Source organism: Diospyros lotus, chromosome 13, assembly GCF_014633365.1.
Source record: "Diospyros lotus cultivar Yz01 chromosome 13, ASM1463336v1, whole genome shotgun sequence".
Taxonomy (NCBI): domain Eukaryota; kingdom Viridiplantae; phylum Streptophyta; class Magnoliopsida; order Ericales; family Ebenaceae; genus Diospyros; species Diospyros lotus.
The window spans coordinates 4,411,075-4,423,685 of NC_068350.1; the positions used below are offsets into that span (position 1 = coordinate 4,411,075).

A 12,611-nucleotide genomic window follows, 5' to 3' on the forward strand; every position below is an offset into this window, starting at 1 on the left:
CCGTAGTTTTTCTTGATTTAGATTTTTTACGTTAAATTCTGTGTTTATGTGTGATTGATTGGTTTGATCGTGATTTGTATGCAATCCTATTTCGTAACAAATTGATTTCAAAAGTGAAAATATAGAAATTAGTTGAAATATGAATACATTAATTAAATGGTGAATTAATGAGAGGCGGGAGATATTGAGAGTGATTTTTGTTTCATTTTCTCCTCTAATTACCAAGTATATAAATAATAGACAATGTATACGTTTTGATATATTCATAGATTTAAAAACAAAAAATCAGAGTGAGAACAATTTTAAAAAGTTTTTAATGCTACGTTATGACAAAGTAGATGTTGAACTGATTTCAAACTTGAAAAATTTAGAAATTAGTTGAAACTTGAGTACATTAATTAAATGATGAATTAGTTGAAATGTGAATACATTAATTAAATGGTAAATTAGTGAAATGCGAAGGACATTGAGGGTGATTTCCGTTTCATTTCACCCTCTAATTGCCACGTATATAATATAAATCATACAAAATGTGTATATTTCGATATGCCCATAAATTTAAAAATAAGAAATCAGAGTGCAAGTAATCTAGAAAGTTTTTAATACTACATTATAATAGTCTAGATGTTGAACTGATTGCAAATGTGAAAATGTAGAAATTAGTTGAAATGTAAATACATTAATTAAATGGTGAATTAGTGAAAGGTTAGGGACATTGAGGGTGATTTCCGTTTCATTTTTTATCTTTTAATTATCATGTACATAAATCATATACAATGTATGTGTCTTGATATGCCCAATAGATTTAAAAATAAGAGACTAGAGTATGAACAATCTAAAAAGGTTTTTAAGGCTACATTATGACAGGCTAGATGTTGAATCGATTTCAAATGTAAAAATTAGTTGAAAAATGTGAATACATTAATTAAATGATGAATTAATGAAACGTAAGGGAGAGTTATTTCAGTTTCAATTTTTTCTTTAATCGCCGCCACGTATATAAATCATATACAATGTATATATGTTTTGAAATGTCCATAGATTTAAAAACAGGAAACCAGAGTGGAAATAAACTGAAAAAGCTTTTAATGCTACGTTACGACGGATTAGATATTAAATCAATTTTAAACCTAAAAAAGTAGAAATTAGTTGAAGTGTGAATGCATTAATTATCTATCTATCTATCTATATAATATAAAACTAAAACTAAAACTAAGAACTAAGTAAATTAGGGTGTGAACCATATAATAATTAAATGATAAAATATAAAAAATGTGTAAGGTAAAATATATAATCCCAACAGAAAGCTTTATTCATAAATAACCAGATATATATAGAAATTAATTAATTAATTACGTCAAAAATTCCAATGATGCTACAGTGACGCCATCAATCAAAACCCCCAACCGAACACTTCTCCTCGGACTCCGTTCACTCTGAGAAAGGCGAAATTTATATATATATATATATATATATATAATATAAAAGTAGAAATCACTTAAAAGCATATTCACATTATTTAATAGTTTTAACTTTTATATTAAATAATAATATATATAGCGAGAGAGAGAGAGAGAGAGAGCGGAGAAACTCCGTGTTGCTATTGGCAATGGTGGTTTAGAGCAGTCGGCGAGAATTGTCCGGTTTCGAAATGGAAAGGCGATCGAATTACAGTCCGTTGAGCCAGGAGCAGCCGGACGAGCAAGAAGAGCACGCGCCACCGAGGGCATCGGCCATGGCCGGCGCCGGCACGACTCAGTGCTACGAGTCGTTGTTGTCCGGGGAAAGGAAGAAGAGCGAAAGAGGTTTGGAGTGGGAGTGGGTTGATCAGCGAATGGGTCATGCGGCGGGTCGGTTCGGTGGAAGCGGAGTGGGTCAGCACCACGAGTCACTGTCCGGGGACAGGAGCAGAGGGAGGAGTGAGAGAGGCATGGACTGGGACTGGGCTGATCACAGGGTGGGCCAGATAGCGGGTCGGTTCGGGGGAGCGGGTGGGTCAACAGGGTTGCAGAGGCAGTCGAGTGGGAGCAGCTTCGGCGAGAGCTCGATGTCGTCGTCAGTGGTGGCCAGCGGCGATCACGACGCGTTTGGCCACTTGCATGACGATATTTTCAGGACCAGCGGCGGCGGCGGAGGAGGAGTGGACCTCAGGTTCAGGGCGGCGGAGGAGTCCGCCGGCGCCGGTGGGTCGACGTGTTCGAAGAGCTGGGCCCGGCAGACGGAAGAGAGTTACCAATTGCAGCTCGCTTTGGCTCTCCGGATGTCGAAGAGATCTGCCTTTTTTGACGATTCCAATTTCTTGGATCCGGAGCGGGACGAATTCGCATCTCACGCATTGCCTTCCTCTTGTTCGGCCGAGGCCGTGTCGTTCCGATTCTGGGTGGGAATTATCATGCTCTTAACTAATCGTATTCCTATGATGTGAATATGCATTGTTTCTGGATTGAATTGCTTATTTCATTACAAATTCACGCACTTAAAAGTGAATTTAGATCCATTCTGTGTCTTTTTCTTGAGAAAATTGGGCCTTATCCTCCTGGGCTACCAAAATATACCTGCCTTTAAATGTATCTACTTCAATGGTCCTGTTTTTTATCTTGCCTTTTTGATCAGTAGGGTAAACTTCCTAATTTAGACATGAAAATGAATTACTTGTTTTCAGATGCCAATGGTGGTTTTGGAGTGACTCTACATCTCCAAGAATTGTCCCAGCAGTCCACTTCTATAGTTTGTAAAATTACATGGGGCCCACAGCTTTGTTTAGAAATCCTACAGAATTCACTATCAGCTGGGGAATCACAGCAGCTATTTCATGATTTTGACGGGCTTATGAAATAACTTCTACCTTTCAATGCCCAAAACTTTGCACTTTTAAGATTTTAATTTTCTGCTTAACCTATTCTATACCAGTAACTATGAGCGGACACCTGCATGTTTTTGTGTACTAGTATGTATATTGCACATATTTATGTTTGTTTGATATTAGTTTTAGAACTTTGATACTTAAACGCAAATCTACTAAATGCAAATCTACCTCTTCTTCATTTAACTTGCTTATAGACTATGAGACTTGAAGGATACACTCTTGCTCTTCTAAGTATCTTTGGGTAGTTAAACTTTTCTTTATTATTTTGATTTCCAATAGATGGATAAATGTCTCCATGAACCTATATGGTTGTCTAATGCTCTGTTGAGTACTTTTTTTTTTCTGTTTTTTCAGCTTGATATGATCTACATCCTTTGATTAACAATTTAAAGTTGCTTAAAGTTGTTAAATATTGTCAGAAATTTGGAAAATGCATAACAAATGAAATATTGTTCGTTTATTTTTATTTTTTTATTTTTCTTGGTTGGAAAATTTTATATAAAATGTACTTGTTACGTAATTTCTTTTCACAATTTTTAATGTGTGACTATTAAATAAGCATTAGGATTGATATATCCCACCTTCAAATTTAATATGCACCAGGTGAATGGCTGCCTATCATACTTTGACAAAATTCCTGATGGCTTTTACTTGATTCATGGGATGGATCCATATGCATGGGCACTATGCACTGACCTGAAAGAGAGTGGAGTTATGCCATCAGTTGAATCACTAAAGGCAATTGATCCTGGAGTACAATCTTCAATGGAAGTCATTTTGATTGATCGGCACAATGATCCTAGCTTAAAAGAACTAACAAACAGGATTCTTCGCATTGCCCACAGTTGCGCCTCCGCCAATGAAATTGTCAACCAGCTTGCAAAGATTGTTTGCAATCGAATGGGGTGAGCTTTTGGTCTGCCCTATTAAGAGACTTTGTAACTGTCTGTTTCTGTTGTTTTTTTATCTTTTTATCAATGACTAAACTTTGTTGTTATCACAAGGGGTGCTGCTTCCAACGGAGAAGATGGTTTTGTTCCTCTTTGGAAGGAGTGCAAGGATGATCTGAAGGAATCTTTAGGATCGGTTGTGCTTCCTATTGGAAGCCTTTCTGTTGGTCTCTGCAAACATCGCGCTTTGCTCTTCAAGGTATGTTTTTTTGTCTCTATCTTGTAATGGAATTTTTATTCTTTGCATGGTTAAAATCAGTTCAGGTTTTGTGTATAGCATCTGTTCTATTTATTAATTTCCTTTTTAGTTTTTTGAATTATTAAATAACACTACCCCTTCCCTGGGGTCCAATTTCTTATTTGCATACACTTTAGCATAACAGATCATGAATAATTATAGTTTAAATTCTAACCTAGGCCCGTCGAATATAAAGGTGATTCATGTTTTATTATTGATTCATTTATACAGGTACTTGCTGACATAATTGATTTACCTTGTCGTATTGCCAAGGGCTGTAAATACTGTAAGAGCAATGACGCTGCTTCTTGCCTTGTTCGCTTTGCTCTGAATAGGTATGCCATGTCAATTGCCATTCTATATGTCAGTTATTTTAATTCTGATGCCGGCCTGGAATTGAATACCAAACATGCCTCACCATGGATGCCTTTTCTGCCATGTTAATATGGCTGTCACAATTTCATCTGTCAATGTTGTAAACCACACACCTCCTAGTCAATTATGTTAAATGTGGACTGAGTCTGATAATATCAAATTTCCATGTGATATAATTTATTTAAGTTGTGTTGGTCTTCAATGTGTACTGTTCCTAATCACTGTGGGATAACTTTTCTCAAACATGGAACCTTACCTTATTAAATTTGTATATTCTTCAATTGCTATCAATATTATTCTCTCTGTAAAACTTTTGGGTTATTGAAATTGTGTTATATGTTTCATGATTTGAACTTAATCATGGCCCAAACCAGAAATAAGTTATGGCAACACAAGAAGAGGTTGCCTTCAGGTGATTTCCAGATTCTTATAACAGATATTTTTCTTTCTTTCATTGATATTAACAAAACTGCTGGGGGAATAAATGTTGGTGTTAATCCCATGCCATAAATTAAAGTAAAATGGAAGATTGTTATATGAAAGAGAGAACAGGGAGACTGGAGACAAAAGGATGGTGTAGTGTGGTTCTGAAGGTATTTCCACAAGTGGAAAGCCATTGTCCTATTTCCTTCAGCTTAGTTCAAATGGGAAATTGACAACAATTTACACAGAAAGAATAATGGAGATGGGTAAGGTTATTTTAAATAATATTTATTGTTTGAGCTTATCATTATATAATTGTCAACAGAGATTAAATTGTCTCCAACAGTTACTGTATCATATTTGATTAAACAAAATAATGTCATAGTGGTTCCATGAAAGAGATTGCATCAACACTTCCACCTTCTTGCATTAGGAGGATAAAATTTCTTTCTTTTTTTTGGGCGGGGGTTTTTGAAGTAATCAGACTGGGTTTACTGATGTGATTCAGATGATTTCTTGAGTTACTTTTGAAAATTAATGATGGAATGATATTGAAGTTTGGCACTTTCTTTTTTTTTTTTTCCTCCCTTAGGCTATGGTGATTTAAAATAGGGTATCTTTTTTTTTTTTTTTGCATAATTTTTCTTGATAAAAAACAGCATATCAAGCCTCTATCCCACTATGTGGGCTTTCATGTTGTTTTATCCTGTGAGTCTAACGCTAGTTGTCAGCTACCTTATGTGACCCTTCTTCTTTATCCGGGCTGACTATAGATAGGAATCCACAGGTGAAGTTCATTATTTTTCTGGATGAACAAAAAAATAATTCCTGTACTTGCAAATTTTCATTTTCCTCTATTGGTTCCTATGTTCATAAGAAAAAAACGAAAATAAAAGATAAAGGGATTTTTTGGAGTCCTTGAATGTCTGTTCAATCTTAAGCTATCCATTACATGTGCTTTGTGGAATGGCTAGCCCCAGTTTCTTTAATTTGTGCTAACCTTTTTATGTATTTCTACAGGGAGTTTTCTGTGGATTTAATTGGGGAGCCAGGATGTTTATATGGACCCGATTCTTTGCTAAATGGTCCATCCTCTGTCTTGATTTCTTCACCATTGCACTACCGCCGCCTAGGACAATGTGAACCTTCACTTGATTCCAAGTCGATGGCCAATCTGTTTTTCTCAAATTTCGCATCGCTGGATATTAAATTTGATGATTCTTGCACAGGTTCTCTCTTTAGTCTCAACTATTTGTGTAACTTGTTTTCTTTTTCTTTATGCTATTTTAGAAGATGTACTTGTTTTATTTTTCACTAAGGTGGGGTTTCTTGTTTTATGATTTGGCACTCCCATATCTATTCTGATGCATCTGATCCTGAAAATGTGTACTTTTTTTTGTGTGTGTGGGCTCGTGTGGAAGCTCGTATTGTATTTGGAATCATGTCGATCAAATTCTCACCCTGTGTATATTTACCCAAAGGATGAAAATTTTATTTAGAATGAGTATGAGTGCTCTTCTACATTCTTAGATTCTAAAAAGTCAATGCATGGTAATTTATGGTTATCTTATGTCCTAGGTAATTGAAGAAGTTGGAAAGATGCTGGCATGTTTTGGATGCTCTAGATGGCAATCATGAACAATGTTCTGCAAATCTAGAGCCTTTGTTGTATGCTGTAGCATACGAATGCTAGACAGTGAGAGATTTGGGTAGGATCAAATGACATTGGGATTGAAGAACATCATAAGGAATCTCACCATTGGCGCTTGTGAAGCATTACAACCAAATTGAGAGGTTTGGGTAGGATCAAATGATCTCAAGGTCATTTGACCTTTGATCCTACCCTTGACCTTACAAACTTTTTTTGGGGGATATTTTTGTTATGAATGTTTTTGTATTTTTTGAAGTAAAATGTCTCAGACTTCCTAATTATGGATGTCTTTTGGAGCTAGTAAATTATCTCTCTTGGGGTGCCCAACCCTATTGGGTTTCCTTTTGTTTTGTTTTTTTTGTTTTTTATTTTTTGGTGTAGTCTATGGGGTTTCCAACTCATTAATCTAAACTAGTGTACTTAATTTAACTAATTTACTTAATTTAAATATTTTTCCAATAATTTCATGTTTTTGACTTTTCTTCATTAATTGCCTTCTTTGCTTTCTTTTTCACTAAAATATACCTCTTCCAGTTTTCTTCATTATGACATTTACATAAAGTCATTTATCAATCTCTCTCAGTTTTGATTTTTTCTTGTGCCTCTTGATTCCACCACCAAGACACCTTTTGGTTTCCTTTGACTCTCCTAGAAAAGTAGTTGCCATATTTCAAATAGTATTAGCCATCTCAATCCACAGTTTTTTAGCTTCTCCTACAATCCAAACTCTTCTGCCGCACTTTCTTTGAAAATAGCTTGTTTTTCACCTTTTACATCCCGCCTATGGTTCTTGGGCTTTGTTTTTTGTACCATTTTTTCTCCATTATTTGATATGGATTTCAAGGACCATAAACTCATGTTGAGTGTTTAGGCATTCTCTTATGTAATTTTACAGTCCTTACAACATAAGCTGTCTTCTTGTGACTAAGTGTTCATCTCATTTATTAAACCTAGTATTAGCTATGATAAGTTCATATGCCATGGCAAAATCCAAAATAGCTGTCATTATTTCTTTCTCCAGAGTCCAAATCCTTAACCTCCATGTACCCCCATGCCCATTCCCTTCTCTACCCACATGACTGTTCAAGTCACCTCCTAAAATGATCTTCTCTTCTCTAGGTGTTCACTGTATCAACCCTTCTAAATCCTCATAAAGTTTTATCTTTATCTTTTCTCCTAACCCAACTTGCGGTGTGTAGTATTAACAGTACTCATAGTCTCTTCTCATAGAATGACTTTCGCTGCAACAATCCTGGCTTCTATTCTCTTCACATCCACCACCCCATCATTTGGAGTTTTATTCATGTAATTCCCACCCCATTCCTTGCACGTTCTTTCCCTGAGTGCCAACGTTTACATCCTGATTCTTGTCAACATTTAAGCCTTTTCACCAAACCATCTTCTCTCTTGGAGACGCATAATATTGATTTTTCTGCTAATCATCACATCCACCTCTTTCCATAGATTTTCATGTCAAAGTCCTAATATTCCATCACCCAGATCTTAATTTATGACCCCCTACTAACTTCTTTACTTGCACCCCCCTTCATGAAAATGTGAGAACTCTTGCAGATTTGACACTATATCCTAGTGTCAATACAATGACCCTAGCTTATTTTTTATTGAAATCAGGCAATATAGTGCATTGCTCAGAGGAGGTTATGCCTCAAAACACTTTCTCATATGATGAATTTTACACTGTCTGTCTTTTAGCTACCTAACGCAACCCCTCTCCTTTATCTAGGCTTGGGGTCAATTGTAAATAAGAAAAACACCTTCAATGCTAAAAGTGTTCAGGGAATTACTCAGTTCACAGGCAGTGTTTTTTTTTTTTTTTTGGCTTGTGAATGTGGACATATAATTTTATCAAAATTAAAAATTTCATGGCTGTTCATTTGCCTGATATTTAATGTTTGATCATTACAAAAGTGAGGAGTATTGTTTCAGATGAAAGTAATGACATATTTAGACTGGTGCACTCTTTTTGATAGCTTTTGAAGTTCCAATCATATGATAAGAGTTTTTCTTTGGGTTTTACTCTTTCATCCATGGAAAAATTGAACACTTCACTTACAAGTCATTCAGAGAACCTAACTACGCTGACCCTCAACCACCTAACTTATAGAATAATGCAAGTCTAGTACAAACTAGTATATCTAAATCTTCACAAACGTGAATTGTACAATTGTATTCCACGTCTTTATGCTAATGTAACGAGTTTGTCTTCCAACCTACTTTGTGGTGAATTTGATTGCATGTGAAACCAAATTGTAGTTCCTGGCTGTAGTTAAGCTATAATTTCAATGATCATCCTAGTGATTTTATCACTTAGTTTGAAGGTTTCTAACTTAATCTCACAGGTGTTGATGATGATGCTTCTGACATGGCATGTCCTATGCAATCTGTGGATGGACACAACAAGGTGCCTAGTTCAAGCAGCAGCAAAGATATTCATCACTGGGATTTGAATCTGTCCAAATCATATGACCGTGTCTCCGTCACAAGCTCAGTGAACGCAGTCAAGGATCCTCTCCCTTTAAAGCATCTCCCTCTACTTGGTCATGGGGAAGTTCAGCCACTTGTGGGCATTTCCGATCCAAAGGAAATTACAGCCCAAGGTGGTTTTAGGTTTGCCAAGGAAGGTCAAATTGTTCCAGCTAGACCAACTGAAGGACTTTCACTTGATGTGGAAGATTTGGATATCCCGTGGAGTGACTTGGTTCTGAAAGAGAGAATCGGAGCAGGTATTTCTTTACTCCAGTAGATGAACATTAGGATGGTAAAGATCATAGCTATTTGATGGCCTAGGGTGGTAGTGGACCCTTCCATATGTTATGAAGTGGCTTTCTCTAATTACCACTTAGGAAGTTATATTGAAACTGACTGTTTTTTTTGCAGGTTCCTTTGGTGTTGTCCATCGTGGTGATTGGCAGGGCTCGGTAAGTTGTTCATCTTTCTACTAAATTACTGTTGGAAACATTTTATCCATTTATGGGAGTATACTGCATGGTACTCATATGATAATGTTGAAGGATAACTTTATGTCCTTGCCAGTGCTAATGTGCAGTCACTAGTTTTTGTGTTTAAGGTGTTTCAAGACTTACAATATTGTGTGACCTCCTCTAAAAAAGTATTATAATGTTGCAGGGAAGCTGATATTTGCATGCCATGATATTTCCATAAACTGAATTTTCATCTTAAGGAGTAGAAGTGTCTCTCTTAATTGCACTTGCAATTACTGTTAACTTTGTGTTAGAGCAGGAATTTCAAGGATATACTTGGTATATTAATCAATTTCAGTGATTCTTATGAACAGAAAACTTCTGGGGACTAGTGGAAGTCTAAAAGAGCTCTGTTAATTGGTCAAGAGTTATGGAGACAATTGTTGAGATGTGCACTAGGATTCATAGATGATGATGAAACTCAATTGTGGTTGTATTCCAGTCTGTCTTTTAGAACTGAAGTGACTGAAAACTTCACAAAGTGAGGGTATCTTGGAAGTCCAAAGTTCTGATTCTTGTCTTTCATTAAGGTTTCTGTTTTCAGAGAAAAGAACTGGAAAACAACAGTTTCCTTGTCATGTTGATGATAATTGGAATGTGGTCAAGGTAAACAAAGGATCCATAAAAAGACATAAATGTTTCTGTTTCCTAGAACATTACATGATACTAAAAAACCAAACTTACAATGTCACGTTGAAGCATGGTGAAACATATTGGAACACATGGAAACATTTGAGAATAGAGAAAAGAAAATCCCCACTCCCCTTGGCACATCTTCGGGTTAATTGTTTAGTAATTTTTCTATTCTTTTTTTTCCTTTCCTCTTTGTTCATTTTAGATGCCTAACCTGTTAAGAGTTCAACTTTATCTTTCTTTTAACATGGACTGACCTAATTTCCCTTGGATAATCATGTTATAATTCAAGCCTTATAGTTACCGTTTACTTAGATCTTCAGTTTCATTATTTTCTAACATTTAATAGTATTCAGACTTGTCAGTCAACTGTCACCATACCAGTCAACCTCACTGGATTCTAGAAAATTTTAGCCTACCTGGCAGTCAACTGTTGACCTTCTTTGCATTCTATTTTTTTAACCAACTTCACAATCAACTTCCAAACCACCAGTCGAGCTTCTTAGGTTTCTGGACTCCAGTAGTCAACTTTGGAACACCTTTAAACATTTTGTTTTTCCTTCGGTTGAAGTTGACTGTTTGATCAACTGTTCATCACAAATATAGACTATTCCACTTCCACCTTGGGAGTTGGGTCAATTTTGGGTATTCTTTTTACATTTTTGAGTGTTTTATGCATTCAATCACTTACCAATTTAAACTCAAATTTCCACACTTTTATGCCTAATTTACATGATTTATACCACATATAGGTAACATTTCAAAGACATATCCTGCTTATCAATTTCCATCATGCTTATTCATTCTCCAAAAGTATGTAAGTATCATCTCATATAAATCTCCAAATAGATATGCTTTTTCCACCATAAACTCTAAACATGCTAGAGTCATCAATTTACATAATTTGTTCCCAAAATATACGGGATCATATGCATATACAAAATGCAACAAAAAAGCATTTCTGAACCCCTATCAGTGCTTTTCCTTTGAAAGTGGGCCTAAATCTTGTCTTGAACATGTTTGAATGTTCAAGCTGAGAGGTGAAGCTCAACAAGGGGTTTTTGAAAATATTTATGCACACAGAAATCATGCTATAAATCATTTCCCTTAGGAGGAGCTAATTACTAACATCACCCCCTTGGCATCAACCAAGTTAGGACCATTCATTCCCCATGGATCTTACACCCAGGCTAGTTGAAATCCATACGCATAAACATCGGGTGCTTCATAAATTATCCTCCATGTTGCCGGAAATGTCAGCATGCTTTTCACATAACACAACTAGGCCTTTTTTTTTGCTCAGTGTCAATGGAGATCATGGTCAATGTTGAAGTTATCTTGCTCACCTAGCTACACACTAGAAATTAGAAAAAGGTAGAGAAGGAAAGAAGTAGAAGCAAAATTATTTTTAGGGCTAATTCCAACTTAGTATCACAGGATAAGAGCTAAAGTGAAAACTATTCTTGGAGTTCAAAATGTTTGCCGCAATTTATTGAGACCTTTACTTGTTGACAACTTAACAATTAGTTTCTTATTGCTAAGACCAAACTGGAAAATCAATGCCTCTTTTCAAAGGAACATAACAACGTACCTTTAGGAGCCGAAATAGAATCTAAGAAGGAAATTAGGGATGTATTCCATAATAGATAATTATTTGATTCTTGTCTTTAAGAGAATTTCCATGATATGTTGGAATAATTAATTAAGGAAAATGCGTCTAGACAGTTTGAATAATTGGTAAATTGTGTAATATGGTTTTTATAACTTTGTGAAGCACTCGTATCAGATGACAGTTCAAATAGGAAATGGAATATATATTTGACAAGTCTAGCTGGACATAAACAAATACTCTAGTTTTTCACTAATTTACCACTTCTTATAAAAAAAAAAGGCTAAATACCACCATTTTCAAAATTATTACCAATCTACCACCTTTGGGCCACTTGGGATGCCTCACTGGAGAGTGGGTTAGTATGGCTATTTGGTAAATGCATAACTGCCTGTGGCATAGGCAGTCATAGCATTGAACCTCCTGTGGGACAAGCAATTTGCATTTATAGCCGCTTGTATCACAAGCGGTTATTACCGCTGGTACAGGAAATGGCATAAAAGCATGTACAATAAATGTGCAGCAGTCTGCTACAACAAACCAATCTGCTACTTGGGATGCCTCACTGGAGAGTGGGCTAGCATGGCTATTTGGTAAATGCATAACTGCCTGTGGCATAGGCAGTCATAGCATTGAACCTCCTGTGGGACAAGCAATTTGCATTTATAGCCGCTTGTATCACAAGCGGTTATTACCGCTGGTACAGGAAATGGCATAAAAGCATGTACAACAAATGTGCAGCGGTCTGCTACAACAAACCAATCTGCTACACCACAGCATAGGTGACTGAAGAAAAATGCTTGCTGTCTCTGCTACAGCGAGACCCAGCCGCCGTTGATCAACAGAAGAAGAAGACCAAACCAG

General features: G+C 36.1%; 1 protein-coding gene across 2 annotated transcripts in view; it reads left to right on the forward strand.

Annotated features, from left to right (window-relative positions):
• The first annotated feature begins 1,575 nt into the window (after window positions 1-1,575).
• The window catches only part of LOC127788451 (serine/threonine-protein kinase CTR1-like), a 36,900-nt gene continuing 25,864 nt past the window's right edge, over window positions 1,576-12,611 (forward strand). For both annotated transcript variants that reach the window (XM_052316713.1, XM_052316714.1), the window contains exons 1-7: window positions 1,576-2,380; window positions 3,470-3,771; window positions 3,871-4,015; window positions 4,286-4,389; window positions 5,873-6,081; window positions 8,864-9,247; window positions 9,402-9,442. In XM_052316713.1, the coding sequence (XP_052172673.1) occupies window positions 1,652-2,380; window positions 3,470-3,771; window positions 3,871-4,015; window positions 4,286-4,389; window positions 5,873-6,081; window positions 8,864-9,247; window positions 9,402-9,442 (1,914 nt within the window). In that variant the 5' untranslated portion in view covers window positions 1,576-1,651. The remainder of the gene's footprint in view (window positions 2,381-3,469; window positions 3,772-3,870; window positions 4,016-4,285; window positions 4,390-5,872; window positions 6,082-8,863; window positions 9,248-9,401; window positions 9,443-12,611) is intronic.